Below are 17,701 nucleotides of genomic sequence, written 5' to 3' on the forward strand. Positions count from 1 at the left end.
CAGTCTAGGGTCGTTGAAATGGAGCAGAGCACAAATTAGACCAAAACCAAGCCAGATGCTCACTGGAGAAAGACAATGAAGACCATCTCAATAATAATAATAATAATAATAATAATAATAATAATAATAATAATAATAATAATAATAATAATAATAATAATAATAATAATAATAGACTGATTGATATCGCTGTACCAGGAGATGCCAGAGTCGAAGAAAAAGAACTGGGAAAAATTACGAAATACTGCAACCTGGCCGTCGAAACTGCCCGATTATGGATGAAACATGCAACAGCGATACCCATTGTCATCGGGGCACTGGGAACCATGTCCCAAAACTGCAAAATACATCGAGAAATTGCAGCTTCCTGCAATAACTCCAGCAAAGCCTCAAAAAACTGCACTACTTGGAACATCTTACACTGTAAGGAGATACCTGGTTGATACCTAGGATGCTGGCAGCAACCCATCTCAACCATAAGTGCCAGTCAATGTGAGTGCTCAGTTGACTTGAGTTTAATAATAATAATAATAATAATAATAATAATAATAATAATAATAATAATAATAATAATAATAATAATAATAATAATAATAATAATAATAATTGTATTTGTATACCGCCCTTCTCCCGAAGGACTCAGGGCGGTGAACAGGGCAATAAATACTAAAATACAAAAATACAAAAATTAAGAAAAGATTAAACAGAATGCCCAATACAATACAAAAATAAATACAATACGTTAAAAGCAATAATAAAACCCAAACCCATCAGACCAGGCCGGCTTGTTCAAACAAGTAGGTCTTTAGATCACGCCAGAAGGAGCGAAGGTTGGGCGCCATCCGGAGCTCAACCGGTAAGCGGTTCCACAAATCTGGCGCACCCACAGAGAAGTTGATGTTGAATGAATAAAAGTTATATAATAATAATAATAATAATAATAATAATAATAATAATAATAATAATAATAATAATAATAATGATGATGATGATGATGATAATAATAATAATAATAATAATAATAATAATAATAATAATAATAATAATAATAATAATTGACATGTGTCCCTCCAGAACCGACCTTCAAAAGACCTTGAGAAGCTAAGACAGCAGAAGACGCCGAATGCCTACCAGCCACTTGTCGCGGGCGAAGATGACCGTGTTGAGCATGGACTCGTAGAAAAGGGAGTAACCCATCCACTCGCTGATGATGATGTCGACTTGGTCCACCGGCAACTCAATTTCTTCCACCTTGCCCTTAAATATCGTGATGACTAGGAAGAGAATCAGGACACAGGACGTTACGCCGAGTTGGAAGGTTTTGATTAAAGAAAAGAACGCTAAGTGCTTCCGTTTCCCGCCTGGAGGCCGCGCCTGGATTTTGCGCCTGAGGTGGGGAAAAGAAATTACTCTGTTCCTTCTGATAAAGGGTGTGAAAAATTGAGACGTGGTGGGTGCTCCATCGTTGGAAGCTTTTAAGAAGAGGCTGGACTGAAGAAGAGCCGTTTGTCCGAAACGTTATCAGCTCTCCTGCTTGAGCAGGGGGCTGGACTAGAAGACCTCCAAGGTCCCTTCCAACTCTGATTGTGAGTCGGTGGGGTGCTAGGCTGAGGAGGCAGGAGAAAATGTAGAAGTTGCGCGTGCTTCATCACTGGAGGCTTTGAAGAAGAGGCTGGACAGCCACTTGTCTGAAACAGTATCAGTTCTCCTGCTTGGGCAGGGGGCTGGACTAGATGACCTCCAAGATCCCTTCCAACTCTGATTGTGGGGTGCTAGGCTAAGGAGGCAGGAGGTAGGGGCAGAGGGTTTTCAGGAGAGGAGATCAGAAGCCTACACCCTCTCTCCTCTAGGCCCAACTGTCAGAATACAAGCAAGTCCTCAGCTTACAACTATTCCAAGTGACAAAAAGCCTCTAAAAAGCGACTTGTAGCCAGTCCTCATTCTTATGACCGTTGCAGTATCCCCACAGTCTCTTGATCCAACTTCTGGTGCTTACACTATTTACAACCGTTGCAGCATGCCAGCCTCAGGTGGTCACCATTTGTGACCTTCCAAGGGAGTTCCCAACAGGCAAAGCTGGGACAGCCATTTGTCTGAAATGGTATAGGGTTTCCTGCCTGAGCAGGGGGTTGGACTAGATGACCTCCAAGGTCCCTTCCCACTATTATTGTTGTTGTTGTTAAGTCAATGGGGGAATCCAGTTCAGCTGTGGTTACACGAATACACGGTTATTATTTTAAACCTTTCCTGATTTTCCTATAAACTAAATCCCAGCAGAAATAAGAAATTCCCTGGATTTACCCTTTCTAAGATTAGTGCAAGGTGGCTGTTTTCTACCTTATTTCATTCTCCGTCTTGAGTAAGACAAAAAAAACCAAAAACCTTTCTTTTGCAATACAATAATATATGAGGAGGCTTATCTCCCTTATTAACAGGAGTGGGGCAAGGAGTAAGGGGAGAAAAAATACTTCATTTCAAATCCCATTTCCAGGGGATTTGTTTTTATTTTATTTTATTTATTTTGATGAGGTGGAGAATTTTTAAGCAACGGTACACCGTCTTTAATGGTAATGATTATCAACAAGGGATGTAATCTTCTCAAGGTGATACATAAGGTTTTAGTGGATTAAATCATGCTGGCAGCAATTTACCCTTGGATGGTGATCTTCTCAACAGCATGGCAATTTTTAAATTGTCGGGGAGATAACAGACTGTAGAGAATCAACACAGTCTTTGCAGAAGGCAGCACCAATGGAAATAGCATTTAAGTAGATTTTAATCTAATGCTATTTCCATTGGTGCTGCCTTCTGCAAAGACTGTGTTGATTCTCTACAGTCTGTTATCTCCCCGACAATTTAAAAATTGCCATGCTGTTGAGGATCTTTGAGAAGCACAGTGGAAATAAATGTAAAAAAAAAATCATGAGAAAAAAAAGAGAGTTGAAGGACAGCAAAAGAGGCAGATGCAGCTAGACTAAAGGCTTGGGGAAAATCCGAAGATAATAAAACAACAAAACAGATATATGTATGAAACCTCAAACCTCAAAAATACACTTTTCCCAAAAGGTTTCCACAATTTTGGCCAGCGCTGTACATGGAGCTGTCGAGAATCGATTTGCCAGATCATGTATTTATTTATTAAGCGTCTATATCCTGCTATATTCAATTGACTCTAAGCAGTTATTTGCGGAATGGGTAACTTCCATAATAGATTGTGGGAATGCTACGATACATATTATATCTTCACTTTAGCAAAGCATGTCTTGAAATAACCCCAGGCCTGCTGATTGGCAAGTGGATAAGTGTGGGCTTGACGAGTATGTATGTATGTATGTATGTATGTATGATTATATTGAAAAAATTCTCAACTGTAGTTCCTTGTGAAATTAGGTAATCAAGTAGGGTCCCCCAGAGTGGTACAGTGGTCTAGAGGTGAAGACACTTGGAAGTTGAGAGTTTGAACAAAGAATTGGAAGGAATGTATATCAAATGTGAAGGCGATTGAAGATTGATTAGGGTAAATGATGTGCTAGAACAGTGATGGCGAACCTTTTAGAGACTGAGTGCCCGAACTGCAACCCAAACCCCACTTATGTATCATCGGGTGCCGGGTGGGCGTGGCTCATTGGGTGGGTGTGGCCCATGGGGTGGGTGTGGCCCATTGGGTAGGCGTGACTGCAGTGGTAACGACAGACTGGGTGGGTCTAAAAAGTTGAATCAATCGATTCCAACTTTGCGAGATCTTTTTTTTTTTTCCCACGAGAAGTTGAAATTAATTGATTGATTGAACCTTTTTTTTTTTTGCACACGGCAGCAGAGGCCTAAAGCGAAAAGGTTTTATAAAACCCAGCTGAAGGCCTAGGACTGGGGCGACGGCCTGCCTGCCCACAGAGAGGGCTCTGCATGCCAGCTGTGGCACGCGTGCCATAGGTTCGCCACCACGGTGCTAGAAGCTCAATAAAATTCGGAATGGTCCTGATTGGATAGAGAAATGGGCTGGGAGTAATCAAATGGAATTCAACACGTAAAGACGAAAGTCTTTGCTCGGGATTGCGCAAGTATACGGCAGAGGAGACCTAGTTTGGTAGTTGTACTTGCAAAAAAGAACAGGAATTTCATTATAAACTGCCTGTAAGCCAGCTGTGCGATACAATTGGGGGGGAAAAAACAGAGGCAATTTTATGCTTGCCTTATAATTTCCAAATTACCGGAAGTCATCCTTCAACGCTATTCATGCCTTCAATCAATGAATCAATCAGTTTATTTTCTCTGACAAGCTTAAGATGCAGCATAAAAGCTACAGATTTAGTCATTCAACCAGCAGCTCTATTTTTAAACCGTGTTCACACGTAAGCCATCATGAGCTGTTCAAGTTATAAGCATAACTTTGTGCAAACATGCATAGCACTAAATCAGACATGTCAAACACAAGGCCCGGGGGCCGGATCCGGCCCGCGAAGTGGTTTCATGCGGCCCGCGAAGTCATCCTGGAAACAGTGAGGGAACTGCCCCCACTGCCTTGGCCCTGGCCCAGAGACCCTCCTTCTGCCAGAGACCCTCAGATCTGTCCCACTCCTGCCCAGGCCCCCATAGGCACCCTTGATGCCAACGATGTAGAGCTGGCCACGCCCACCCAGTAGGCCACGCCCACCCTGGCCACACCCACCCGGCCCCCTGAGGGCAACCCCAATGCTGATGCGGCCCTCAATGAAATTGAGTTTGACACCCCTGCACTAAATGATTTTGAATCCATGAGACTCTAAACGTCCAAGGCGTTGTGCTGCTGTTGAAAACTATTGTGAGATGAATTAAACCAGGGGTGTCAAACTCAATTTCACTGAGGGCCGCATCAGCATTGCAGTTGCCCTCAAGGGGCCGGGTGGGCATGGCCAGGGTGGGCGTGGCCTACTGGGTGGGCGTGGCTAGAGTGCATATGGCCTACTGGGTGGGCATGGCCAGCTCTACATGGTTCGCATCAAGGGTGCCTATGGGGGCCTGGGCAGGATTGGGACAGATCTGGGGGTCTCTGGCGGAAGGAGGGTCTCTGGGCCAGGGCCAAGGCAGTGGGGGCCGTTCCCTCACTGTTTCCAGGATGGCTTCGCGGGCCTCATGAAACCACTTTGCGGGCCGGATCCGGCCCCCGGGCCTTGTGTTTGACATGTCTGAATTAAACTAAGTGATCAAGCGTTATTTTAAAATAATATTCAGTATTGAATTTGTGGTTTGTTGTTTTTTTTTTAAATAATTAGTCCTGACAAATGGCATGGGTTCAGACAGAATGAATTCTACCACAATTAATGTTTCACAATCAGATGGAATGTGGTCAAACAGGTAGCTAGCTGATTAACTAGGTAGGTAAATCTGATCTGGTTTGAAAATTGTCCTCAAAATGTTCTCATCAACAGTTACTCGTCAACCTGAAGGACAGGCGGGGTGGAACAAGAGTTAGTTCTGGGCCCTCATTTCTTCAGCACTTTCATAGATGGACAGATGGTGGGAATGCTTATCAAAACTGCAAATGGCACAATAAGAGTGTGGGTCAGCTCACATTCTAGGAGAAAGTAACACAACTCAAATGATGCCGGTAGGCTACACAAACGCACCAAAAAAGAACATAACGAAGCTCAACAGAGACCAATGCAAAGTTCTTCAGAGGAAACACAAGTCGGATGCAACAACTACGGAGCCTTTATAACACTCAGGATAAGAACAAAGTAAAAGTTTTGAAAATGTCGTAAGAATATTCAAAGCAAACTTAAGACGTACGGAAAAGGTCCGAACGGTCTTCCTATTTTTTTTGTCTGCACTGGCAAAATAACAAAATGGAATAACTGGAAAGCAGCTACTTGTCTGCAAAATTAATCTAGGCCAGGGGTCTTCAAACATGGCCCCTTTATGACTTGTGGACTTCAACTGCCAGAATGCCTCAGCCAGCATGAGGGAACTATGACCCTTTTATGACTTGTGGACTTCCAGAATTCCTCAGCCAACATGCCTGGCTGAGGCATTCTGGGAGTTGAAGTCCACAAGCAGAGGTCTTCAAACTTGGCCCCTTTATGACTTGTGGACTTCAACTCCCAGAATGCCTCAGCCAGCATGAGGGAACTATGACCCTTTTATGACTTGTGGACTTCCAGTATTCCTCAGCCAGCATGCCTGGCTGAGGCATTCTGGGAGTTGAAGTCCACAAGCAGAGGTCTTCAAACTTGGCCCCTTTATGACTTGTGGACTTCAACTCCCAGAATGCCTCAGCCAGGCATGTGATTAAAGCCAGAAATCCAGAGTGATTCTTCAAATACTGGATGCCACGAAATCTCGGCAGTTTTTTTATCCCTAGGAAAAGTTAGCTAATCATAGCAAAAGTTATGTAATTTATTTATTCATTCATGTTGTCTACCTCTAGACCACTTTAATCTAATGAAGGAAGGGCAGATCACTTTAATAATTAAGTCACTTTTTACTGAATCAGCTTCCACCATTAACTTCCAGAAAGAGAGAACCTGCAAGATTTAACGTTTGGAACGACATAAAAAATGTTAAGTCTTTACGTCATCAATGCTGTAAAAACCCATCTACCAAGCATCAATGGAGAAATGGAACGTAAGGGAAATGGAAGCATCAGATGGAGCTGGTCTTCCTCGAAAAGTCTTACTGGGATCCAAGTGGTTGGACTTGATAATCTTTTCAGAGTAGTCGGATATACTGGAACATTCAATCTGCAGGAGAGAGAGAGGAGAAATGAAGGAAACTCAACACTGGGTAATTCAAATGAATCAAATTGCATATGTGGAAATCATAAGCTTAATCCAGAGAGTCTGTTCTAGCCGCACAAAATTCCTAGAAAGGCTTTGACATCTCACGTTGCTGTCTAGTGCAGAGGTCTCCAAGCTCGGTAACTTTTAAGCCTTGTGGACTTCAACTCCCAGAATTCCTCAGCCAGCATCCTAGGAGTTGAAGTCTTTGAAGGTGTTGAGTTTGGACACCCCGGAATGAATTCAAAAAAAAGCCTGGCAACTAATATGGACAGAAATAGATGGGAGTCATCCAACTGTAATCTCAGCCACGCCAACTTTGAGACGGGTGGACTTCAACTCCCAGAGTTCCCCAGCCAGCTATGATGGCTGATGAATTCTGGGAGTTGAAGTCCACAAGGCTTAAAAGTTAGCAAGTTGGGAGACACACACACACACGCACACACACACACACACACACACCGGTCTTGTGCATTCTTGGCTGGTGACTCTAGCATCAGAAAAATGTTATTTGCACCCTACCATCCCCTGCTCTGCGGTGTTCCCCCCAAAGGCATAAATTCAGAAAACGCTCCGGGCTAACAGTCCCAAATTACGCTATAGCACGTCAATCCTTACGAACAAATTAAGAAGTTTAGAGATAAAGAGAGCTTAAGCATCACAGTGCAGGGCCCCCTCCTCCTTGCTAAATATCAGAACAGAACCCCCCCCCTCTGGTTTCAAATGAGACTTTGCAAACTTCAGGTAAAGAAACGTACACGTTTCCTTTTTTGTGATTATGGACTCCGTGTGACAGAATGACCTCCGGACGGAGGGGCTGCTTCCCAGAGGACACCCCAGCATGGAATGTCTGGTGGGCAGCAAGAAGGTGAAGGCAGCCCCTCCCTGGCCTGGCAGTTCACGGTGTAGCCAGGAAGGAAGGGAGGAAGGAGAAATGGGGAGGGAGGGAGGGAGGGAGGGAGGGAGGGAGGGAGGGAGGGAGGAAGGAAGGAAGGAAGGAAGGAAGGAAGGAAGGAAGGAAGGAAGGAAGGAAGGAAGGAAGGAACAATGGGGAGGGAGGGAGGGGGGAAGGAAGGAAGGAAAAATGGGGAGGGAGGGAGGAAAAGGAAGGAAGGAAGAAGAAATAGGGAGGGAGGGAGGGAGGAAAAGGAAGGAAAAATGGGGAGGGAGGGAGGAAAAGGAAGGAAGGAAGGAAGGAAGGAAGGAAGGAAGGAAGGAAGGAAGGAAAGAAGGAAAGAAAAAAAATGGGGAGGGAGGGAGAAAAAGGAAGGAAGAAGAAATGTGGAGGGAGGGAGGAAAAGGAAGGAGGGAGAAGAAATAAGGAGGGAGGGAGGGAGGGAGGGAGGGAGGGAGGGAGGGAGGGAGGGAGGAAGGAAGGAAGGAAGGAAGGAAGGAAGGAAGGAAGGAAGGAAGACCAGGTACCAAAGGAACCCCCCCCAGCTTAGGACCCTTCTAGATGACCTCCCCAGTGCCCAATGGTTGGGCGTGCAGCCAGCCAGTGGGAAAGGCCTGCCTGCCACAGCTGGGACCAGCTCTCCTTACCCCGTAGACTTTCTTGGCTCCGGCCTTCGCAGCGAACATGGAGAGGATGCCAGTGCCGCTTCCCACATCCAGCACCACCTTCTCCTTGAAGACGTGCTTGTTGTGGTACATGGAGTTCCGGTAGGTTAAGGTGCGCACCTCGTCCTTCAGCATTTCCTGGGTGAAAGGAAAGACCGCGTCCTCCGCTCAGAGGAACAGAGGCCCTGACATGGCTTCCAACCTCTCCGTCTGAACCAGCAAAAGGGGTTTGCAGACGCCGAGGATTTCTCTGCCATGGCAACACACAAGGCCTCCATCAGTGAGATCACCCTTCAAAGCATACATTTCCTTTGATCCGACGGGCGGCTGCGGCATCCGCCACGTCCCCGAGAAGCAAAACTGTAACCCAGATCAGACTCTCAAAAGTGCCCACGAACATCCAGAGGATGGAGTCTAATTAGTTTTTTTTTAGCACAGTTTCATATTGCAATTCTATCCTCTGGCTGAATGCCCAGCCTCTGAAGTGAGCTAATACACCTTCGTACAGGGGTCCCCAACCTCCGGTTCCTGGACCGGGCCGTGGCACGCCTGGCTGAGGAATCCTGGGAGTTGAAGTCCCGAGCCATAAAAGGGCCAAGTTTGAAGGCCCCTGCTTGTGGACTTCAACTCCCAGAATTCCTCAGCCAGGCATGCTGGCTGAGGAATTCTGGGAGTTGAAGTCCACGAGCCATAAAAGGGCCAAGTTTGAAGGCCGCTGGCCTAAGCCAACTGGAGGCGACATCATCTCAGGTGAAAAAGCCTCATGCTTGCTTAGTCCACCTGTCTTAGACTGACTCCATCTTAGTCTAGCTGCCATTTTACCTCCAGGATGTTCGACAGACCTTTCCTGCCAATTTCTAACAGATCTTGGTAAAGGCATGGAGGTCTCCCTTGCCTCATGGATTGAAAGAGACACAAGGCTAAAACCGGATGTCACCTATTGTGGTGAAGGTTGCCGTTAGCCGGCCCGATTCGGTGTCCTTAACAATGAGCCCACCCTTTCCTTTTAGTTTCCATGTTTCTTGCGACTTGTAGTAACTGTCTCCCTTACCCTTCAGGGTTGCCCATTCAAACTCTAATTGAAATGCCATCTATTTCTTCTTCAAGTTCTAGCTATTAATGAGCAATTAGGGAGAACTGTGTCAGTGTCCCCAAAGTATTTTAAATGAGCCTCTTCATGCACTGGATTTGCAGAGTAGCTTTCCTCTGCAGAGTTCAAGGAAGGTGCCCTGAATTCTTAGCAGCAGCCCAAGCAAATGGAATTTATTTTTTAAAGCTGAACGTTCCTGCCGCAGCCTTCAGGCACGTAACTTTAGGCAGGAAAAATCAAATGCACAGGTATAGTATAGGTGGCACCTTGCTCAATAGTAGCAACTGTGAGAGGGATCTCGGAGTCCTAGTGGACAATCACTTAAATATGAGCCAGCCGTGTGCTACAGCTGCCAAAAAAGCCAACACAGTGCTAGGCTGCATTAACAGAGGGATAGAATCAAGATCGCGTGAAGCGTTAATACCACTTTACAATGCCTTGGTAAGGCCACACCTGGAATGCTGCATCCAGTTTTGGTCACCACGATGTAAAAAAGATGTCGAGACTCTAGAAAGAGTACAGAGAAGAGCAACAAAGATGATTGGAGGACTGGAGGCTAAAACATATAAGGAACGGTTGCTGGAATTGGGTATGTGTAGTTTAATGAAGAGAAGGGTGAGGGGTGACATGATAGCAGGGTTCCAGTATCTCAGGGGCTGCCACAAAGAAGAGGGAGTCAAGCTATTCTCCAAAGCACCTGAAGGCAGGTCAAGAAGCAACGGATGGAAACTAGTCAAGGAGAGAAGCAACCTAGAACTAAGGAGAAACTTCCTGACAGTGAGAACAATTAACCAGTGGAACCACCTGCCTCCAGAGGTGGTGAATGCTCCAACACTGGAGGTTTTCAAGAAGAGACTGGACAGCCCTTTGTCTGAAATGGTATAGGGTTTCCTGCCTGAGCAGGGGGTTGGACTAGATGACCTCCAAGGTCCCTTCCAACTTATTATTATTATTAACTTCTCTGATTTTCAATCCTCCAGGTCATGGTTGCCCCAAAGGTGCTTTTTTCCAAAAGGCGGTGGGACTCGCTTGGTTTTTTTCCCTTTGAAAACATTTCGCTCCTCATCCAAGAAGCTTCTTCGGTTCTGACTGGTGGGGGATGGAAGGATTTATATTCTGCTAATGAGTGCTAACAACTGGATGACCACAGGGAATATACTAACTTCTGTCTAATGTGTGTGTATATTAACCCATAGAGTGTGGCTGTATTATTATTTATTCTTTTATTACCTACTGTTTCTACCTACTGGTTGCACACATCATCATCATCGTTGTTGTTATTGTTGTTGTTGTTGGTGTTGTTGTTATTGATCATCGCACAGTCAGCCAGATGTTTAGACTGGATCTGGCCTTTTTGTCTACCTCCTTACCAAGGACCTGGGATAGGCAGATGTGGATCTTTGATGGTATTACAGATCTCATCGCAGGATGGAAGCAGTTCCTAGTAAGGCCGCCTTTTGCAATTGACTGATGGCGAACTTGTCAATGCCATTGATGGTGTCCAAGTGGTGTTCCAGTTGTTTTGGGATTGCACCCAAGGTGCCTATTTACTATTGGTACCACCCTTACTTGCCTTTGCCACAGTCTTTCTATTATTATTATTATTATTATTATTATTATTATTATTATTATTATTATTATTATTATTATTATTATTATTATTATTATTATTATTATTTATTTCAGCTGCTTTTGAAGTACACTGGATGCTTTTGTACCAGAGAAATTCCTTGTGTATCTAACCACCCTTGGCCAAAATAAATGTATCTGGAGATTCTCCATCATCCAGGTCACAGTTGACCCAAAGATGCTTTTTCAAGGGGCAACTGGACTTTCTTGCTTTTTCCATGGAGACATTTTGCTTCTCATCCAAGAAGCTTCTTCAGTTCTGGAGCCCAAGCTTCTTCAGAACTGAAGAAGCTTCTTGGACGAGAAGCAAAAGGTCTTCAAGCAAAAACAGAGAAAGTCCAGTTGGCTTTTGGGGAGAAAAAAAAAACACCTTTGGCCCAATAAAGCATAAAGTCAAGTATAAATCCTTCCTATTCTCCAGCAGTCAGTTGGAACTGAAGAAGCTTCTTAGATGAGAAGCAAAATGTTTTGAAAGGAAGAAAAAAAATCAGGAAAGTCTCATTGCCTTTTGGGGGGAAAACAAAATCCCAAAGATGCTTTTTTTTTTTCAGGAGGCAACGGGACTTTCTGGTTTTTCTTTGAAGAGGTTTCGCTTCTCATCCAAGAAGCTTCCTCAGCTCTGACTGGATGATGGATGCTGAGGAAGCTTCTTGGATGAGAAGCGAAAGGTCTTCAAAGGAAAACAAAGGAAGTCCAGTTGCCTCCTGGAAAAAGATCTTTTGGGATAACTATGACCTGAAGGACCGAGAATCTCCATAGACTTTTTTTTTTGCGGGGGGGGGGAGCCCTTTTGGAACTTGTGTTCAGAAAGAAACTTGGACCCCAATAAATGCTGGTGGAAAAATCACAGCAGCTCACTCCAGACAGCTATTGTGAATTTCCAAACCCGTTCTCATTGTTCCCTATCTCAGTCTGCTGACGGGTGGTGACCTATATTGGTTCTGCAAAATCCGGCTGTGATCTGTTTGTTTGTTCAATACGTGTCTCAAAAATCTTCTTTTCAGATGTCCCCCTGGGGAATCTCATCTACACAACAGCAAGCCCGAGGACAGGTCTGGCAAAGAAGCTTCTGAATTTATTTTGGCAGGAGAATAAGAAAGAATTGCTTTTTATCCCCCCCCCCCTGTACAAGGCTGCCTGCTGCCAAAACAGAAGCTTTTGTGCACCCTCCACGGATCGCAAGGGTAAAAATGGGTAGATCCAAAGTCAAACGATACCGTGCCAGAGAATTTTTTTTTAAAAAAAAAAAGCGTTCAGACTTTTGTTTTGCATTTGCTTCTGAAAAGCAACCTAGGACACAGGTAGCGCTAATTATATTGCCAAGGCTTGTTTTAACACAATTGGCTAAACTCGGAAGAACTCGGTGACTAAACATTGAGTCAACAAGATATCAGCAGTTTTCAGTAGGAAAGCAAAGATTACCGGAGCTTCAGACTTCAGATGGATTCTGCAATGGAAATACAGCTCAACTCTTTGCCAGAAAGAGATTCCAGCAGGACCAAACGATACAAAAAGAGAGAGAGAGAGAAAAGCGCATTTGGAAGGCAGATTTCCCACTACAGAGAAATTTAGGAGATGAAGCCAAGTCTACAAACTAGTCAGCTATTCCAAAGAGAAATTACCAGTCTGATAATGCAAACCTTCCTGGAAAAGCTCTCTCTATGAGTGGCAAGTTCTATCACAGATAGTCCTCTGTTTACAATCATCATTGGAACCAGAATTCAAGTGGTTGTTGGTCGCCCTGATTTTATAAACAATGGACGGAAACTAATCAAGGAGAGAAGCAACCTGGAACTAAGGAGAAACTTCCTAAAAGTGAAGATAATTAACCAGTGGAACAGCTGGCTTCCAGAAGTTGTGGGTGCTCCACCACTGGAGGTCTTTAAGAAGAGACTGGACAGCCACTGGTCTGGAATGGTATAGGGTTTCCTGCCTGAGCAGGGGGTTGGACTAGAAGACCTCCAAGGTCCCTCCCAGCTCTGTTAGTCTGTTATTCTGTTAAAGGTATGCAAAATTTAGAAGTTGTGGGCGCTCCATCACTGGAGGTTTTTAAGAAGAGACTGGACAGCCACTTGTCTCAAATGGCATAGGATCTCCTGCTTGAGCAGGGGGCTGGACTAGAGGACCTCCAAGGTCCCTTCCAGCTCTATTCTGATTGATTGATCCCTCTCAGAGTTGCTACTATCGGTACCAGCTACCACCTATCCTATACCTGTGAACTTGGTTTTCCTTGCCTAAGGGTAAAATCTTGCTTGTCTTTGCACTGAGAAAAGTCAGATTGCTCCAGATGGATTTTTGGCTGAAAAAAAAGTCATTTCAGCTTCAGTCACACCGTTCTGGGCCTGGTTCCCAAAACACTCAGCCTCCGGGACCGATTACCTCATGGATTCCAAAGTGAGCGTACGAATCAAAGTAATAATCCCTCGAGGTCATTTCTTCTGGGTTCAGGAGTTTCGCCATCTTGCCTCGGCCGGGACAGCTTGGCACCAAAGGGGTTTGAATGGCAGGCGGGGCAGGATTCGGCACGGCGACCGGCGGGAGAGGTTTCGAGGGCCCGCTGTACACCTAAAATGCATCAGGAGAAAAATAAAACCGTCATCCGCGCCCACAACAGCCCTTCATTTTCCTCCTGCACCTTCAATATTTGCTTTCCTTTCTATTCCTATTTTTCGGCATTTAGGGATCACACATTCTTTTCCAGCTCAAACTCTTTCTTCCCGCCTCGGTCCCTTTCAAATTACCCCAGTTCCCCTCAAATTCAGAAAGCTGTGTAGTGCAGATACTTAACACAGTTGTTACGTGAATTCAGCTTCCCCAGATAACGCGGCCGTTCACCAATTCCAGATTCTGACTTTGCTTGTCAGGAGGTCACAAAAAGGGGATCACAAGACACCCCCCCCCGGGACGATACGACTGTCATAAATACGAACCAGTTGCCAAACTTCCAAATGCAAGTCACGGGGACCCCCAGGGATGCTGCGACGGTCGTAAGTGTGAAAAAGGGCCATAAGCCCCTTTTTTTCCAGTGCCGTCGTAACGTCGAACAGTCACTCACGCGTCTGAATTTTGTTTCACGCGACCGTCGTCACTTCAGATGGCCCTGAAGCGGCGACGGTGTTGAGCAAAGTGATTGTTCACACTTACGGCCGTCGCAGCGTCCCCGCGGTCACGTGATCCAAGCTCAGAGTCTTGGCAACTGGCTAAACAAACCATGGTTAAGTCAGGGACTGTTTGTACTCTCCCAGCGCTGATATCCTGCTGGCACAGTCTACTCTCAAACTGCCTATCTTGCTAAAGCTTGCCAGAAAACCTGGCCACTCCGCGTAGCGGGGCTAATACAAGCTTGCTCAGAGGGAGGAACTTTTAAATCACCGACCAAGAAAATTGTCCATTATGGTTGTTAACAGCCTCTTTAATAGCTTTTATATCTCTCTTGCATTTCCGGGACCTCAAAAAGTATGACATCGTTCCCAGGAGCTGCTCAAACCATCGTCTTTCTCGAGCAAAGTTTTCTTGGGCGCCGTCCAAGCAAACAATAAAATAGGTCATCCTCGATATTTTAAAACAGAAAGCAGTGATCCGGCTGCAACGGTAGTAGCTGAAAGGGCCCTGAAAATGTGGAGTGCAACTGAGCTGGGCGGCTACATATAATTCAATAAATAAATAAATTGCAGATTTTCAGGATAACGGAGCTGGATGGGACTTTGGAAGTCTTCTGGTAGACCAAGCCCCTAGTCTCGTTTTCCACTACAAAACCTCCAGTGATGGAGCATTCACAACTTCTGGAGGCAAGCAGTTCCGCTGATTAATTGTTCTAAACTGTCAGGAAGTTTCTCCTTAGTTCCAGGTTGCTTCTCTGCTTCATTAGTTTCCATCCGTTGCTTCTTGTCCTGCCTTTGGGCGCTTTGGAGAATAGGCTGACCCCCCCCCTCTTCTTTGGGGCAGCCTGTCAAATATTGGAAGACTGCTATCACGTCATCCTAGTAGTCCAGGGGTCTTCAAACTCAGCCCTTTTATGACTTGTGGACTTCAACTCCCAGAATTCCTCAGCCAGCGTGCATGGCTGAGGAATTCTGGGAGTTGAAGTCCACAAGTCATAAAAGGGCTGAGTTTGAAGACCCCTGTCCTAGTCCTTCTTTTCACTAGAGTAGACATAGCCAATTCCTGCAACTATTCTTTGCGTGTTTTAGCTTCCAGCCCCCTAAACGTCTTTCTTGCTCTTTTTCTGCCCTCTACATCAGACATGTCAAACACAAGGCCCGGGGGCCAGATCCGGCCCGCGAAGTGGTTTCATGCGGCCCGCGAAGCCATCCTGGAAACAGTGAGGGAACGGCCCCCACTGCCTTGGCCCTGGCCCAGAGACCCTCCTTCTGCCAGAGACCCTCAGATCTGTCCCACTCCTGCCCAGGCCCCCATAGGCACCCTCGATGCGAACGTTGTAGAGCTGGCCACGCCCACCCAGTAGGCCATACACACTCTAGCCACGCCCACCCAGTAGGCCACGCCCACCCAGGCCACGCCCACCCGGCCCCTTGAGGGCAACCGCAATGCTGATGCGGCCCTCAATGAAATTGAGTTTGACACCCCTGCTCTACATCTTTTTTTATAACATGCTAACCAAAACTGGATGCAATATTCTAAATGTGATCTTGGGAGACTCTCTCAAGTCAATCCAGATTCCTAGTGATGATCTGGACCAGATCTTGTGCTTGTTTTGGTCTCCAGTCCCCTAATCATCTTTGTTGCTCTTCTCTCCACTCTTTCCAGAGTCTCAGCATTTTTATTTTATTTTTTTTTACAATCTGGGGACCAAAACTTGATGTAATATTCCAGGTTTGGTTCTCCTTACTTATTACTACATGCAGGCTTGTTCTGCCTTCTCTCTGGGTCCCGCTACCTCAAATATGAGAATGCTCAAGAAATGTTTGGTGTGAAGGAGGCAAACTACACCAGCCCTATAAATCTCTTCTGCAAAATGAAGGGAGATGGGCAGGATTCCAACTGGCCAGAGGTTTCCTCTCTCGGGAGCATAATGAAGGCCCCGAGATAATTTATGGACAACAATTTGCAGAGCCATCCTCCTCACCTGGAGTTGCACCCTCTTCTCTAAAAAAGAAGAGACAATAGGAGTTAGATCCCAGTGAATCTTACTCCCTTGCTGTTGATCTCAGAGCTCCGAGAGAGATTTTTGTTGGCGTCTCCAGTTTTCCTAGGCTAGATTTCAAAGAACCTCACAATTTTAACTGAATCCAGAAGAGGGCTGAATAGAAAACAGGATTCCTTACCACTGTGAAATTGATAGATCCTGTAGGACAGGGGTCCCCAACCCCCCGCCCCCACCCCGGTCCGTGGACCAGTACCGGTCTGTGGCATGCCAGCAACTGGTCCGCACAAACAAGTAAAGCCCCAACCACGGGATGCAGGCAACACACAAAACCACGCACCGTCTGGTCCGTGGAAAACCCTCTCTCCAAGGAACAGGTCCCTGGTGCCCAAAAGGTTGGGGACCTCTGCCGTAGGAGGAGAGCCAAAATTTTATGCTTAAAAAAAAATAAACTGTGTTAGAAAAGGTGCCACCGAAATTGATTTTCTGATTCTGCAGAGATGTCTCTTGCTGTGCACAGTCTCCCTGCCCGTGATTTAAGACAAAGCTATGATCTGGGAGGAAATGCATAAGGGTAACATTAGGGACGCGGTGGCTCAGTGGGTTAGGACGCTGAGCTTGTCGCTCAGATGGTCGGCAGTTTGGCGGGTCGAATCCCGAGTGCCGCATAACAGAGTGAGCGCCTGTTACTCGTCCCAGCTTCTGCCAACCTAGCAGTTCGAAAGCACGTAAAAATGCAAGTAGAAAAATAGGGACCACTATGGTGGGAAGGTAACAGCGTTCCGTGCGCCTTTGGCGTCTAGTCACACCAGCCACATGACCACAGAGACATCCTCGGACAAGCGCTGGCTCTTCGGCTTTGAAACGGAGATGAGCACCAGCCCCTAGAGTCGGAAACGACTAGCACGCATGTGCGGGGGAACCTTTACCTTTAACTCAATCAAAAGGCCAGCCCTTGAATACAACCAGCTGTATTTCAGCTGTAACAGCCCCAAAACAGGATAGGTTGTGATCTATTGCAGGGGTCCCCAAACCCCGATCTGTGGACCGATACTGGGCCGCGGCACGCCAGCAACCGGTCCGCACGAACAAGCAAAGCCCCATCCGTCAGATGTAGGCAGCACACAAAACCACGCAGCCTCCAGTCCAGTCCGTGGAAAAACCTCTCTCCATGGAACTGGTCCCTGGTGCCCAAAAGGTTGGGGACTTCTGATCTGTTGGGTTTGTTACAGGGGGGAAAAAATACGTACCAGAGGGGGAAAAACACACATAAGAAGCAAACAATCCAAGATATTGGCACGGATTAAATATCCCTTGGCCTCAGTTAGCACTTCTTTCCCAGCTTAAGAAACAAAAATCTCTCCATACACATGAACGGATGACATACCACTCTCTTTTGTCAATAGATCCAACGCAAAGTCCTTTCTCTGGGGGAGCCCTACCCTGCCCCCCCCCTTCTTGCCAAACAGAAAGTTAATAGCCCCTTAGTGATGGTCATTCATTAAGTTTGCTCCTGGTTTCCCTTCAAGCCCCTTCGTGCCAACCGGCCAAATTTGTTCTAATCCC

At 45.9% G+C, this 17,701-nt stretch overlaps 1 protein-coding gene across 3 annotated transcripts in view; it reads right to left on the minus strand.

The window, feature by feature from the left end:
- Nucleotides 1-17,701, minus strand: part of PRMT8 (protein arginine methyltransferase 8) — a 38,127-nt gene that overhangs the window by 12,006 nt on the left and 8,420 nt on the right. For all 3 annotated transcript variants that reach the window (XM_081331337.1, XM_081331336.1, XM_081331338.1), the window contains exons 2-5: nucleotides 13,411-13,596; nucleotides 8,295-8,450; nucleotides 6,653-6,716; nucleotides 1,132-1,274 (exon numbers count right to left, since the gene is read on the minus strand). In XM_081331337.1, the coding sequence (XP_081187463.1) occupies nucleotides 1,132-1,274; nucleotides 6,653-6,716; nucleotides 8,295-8,450; nucleotides 13,411-13,596 (549 nt within the window). The remainder of the gene's footprint in view (nucleotides 1-1,131; nucleotides 1,275-6,652; nucleotides 6,717-8,294; nucleotides 8,451-13,410; nucleotides 13,597-17,701) is intronic.

Source organism: Vipera berus (genome assembly GCF_964194415.1).
Source record: "Vipera berus genome assembly, chromosome: 6".
Taxonomy (NCBI): Eukaryota; Metazoa; Chordata; class Lepidosauria; order Squamata; family Viperidae; genus Vipera; species Vipera berus.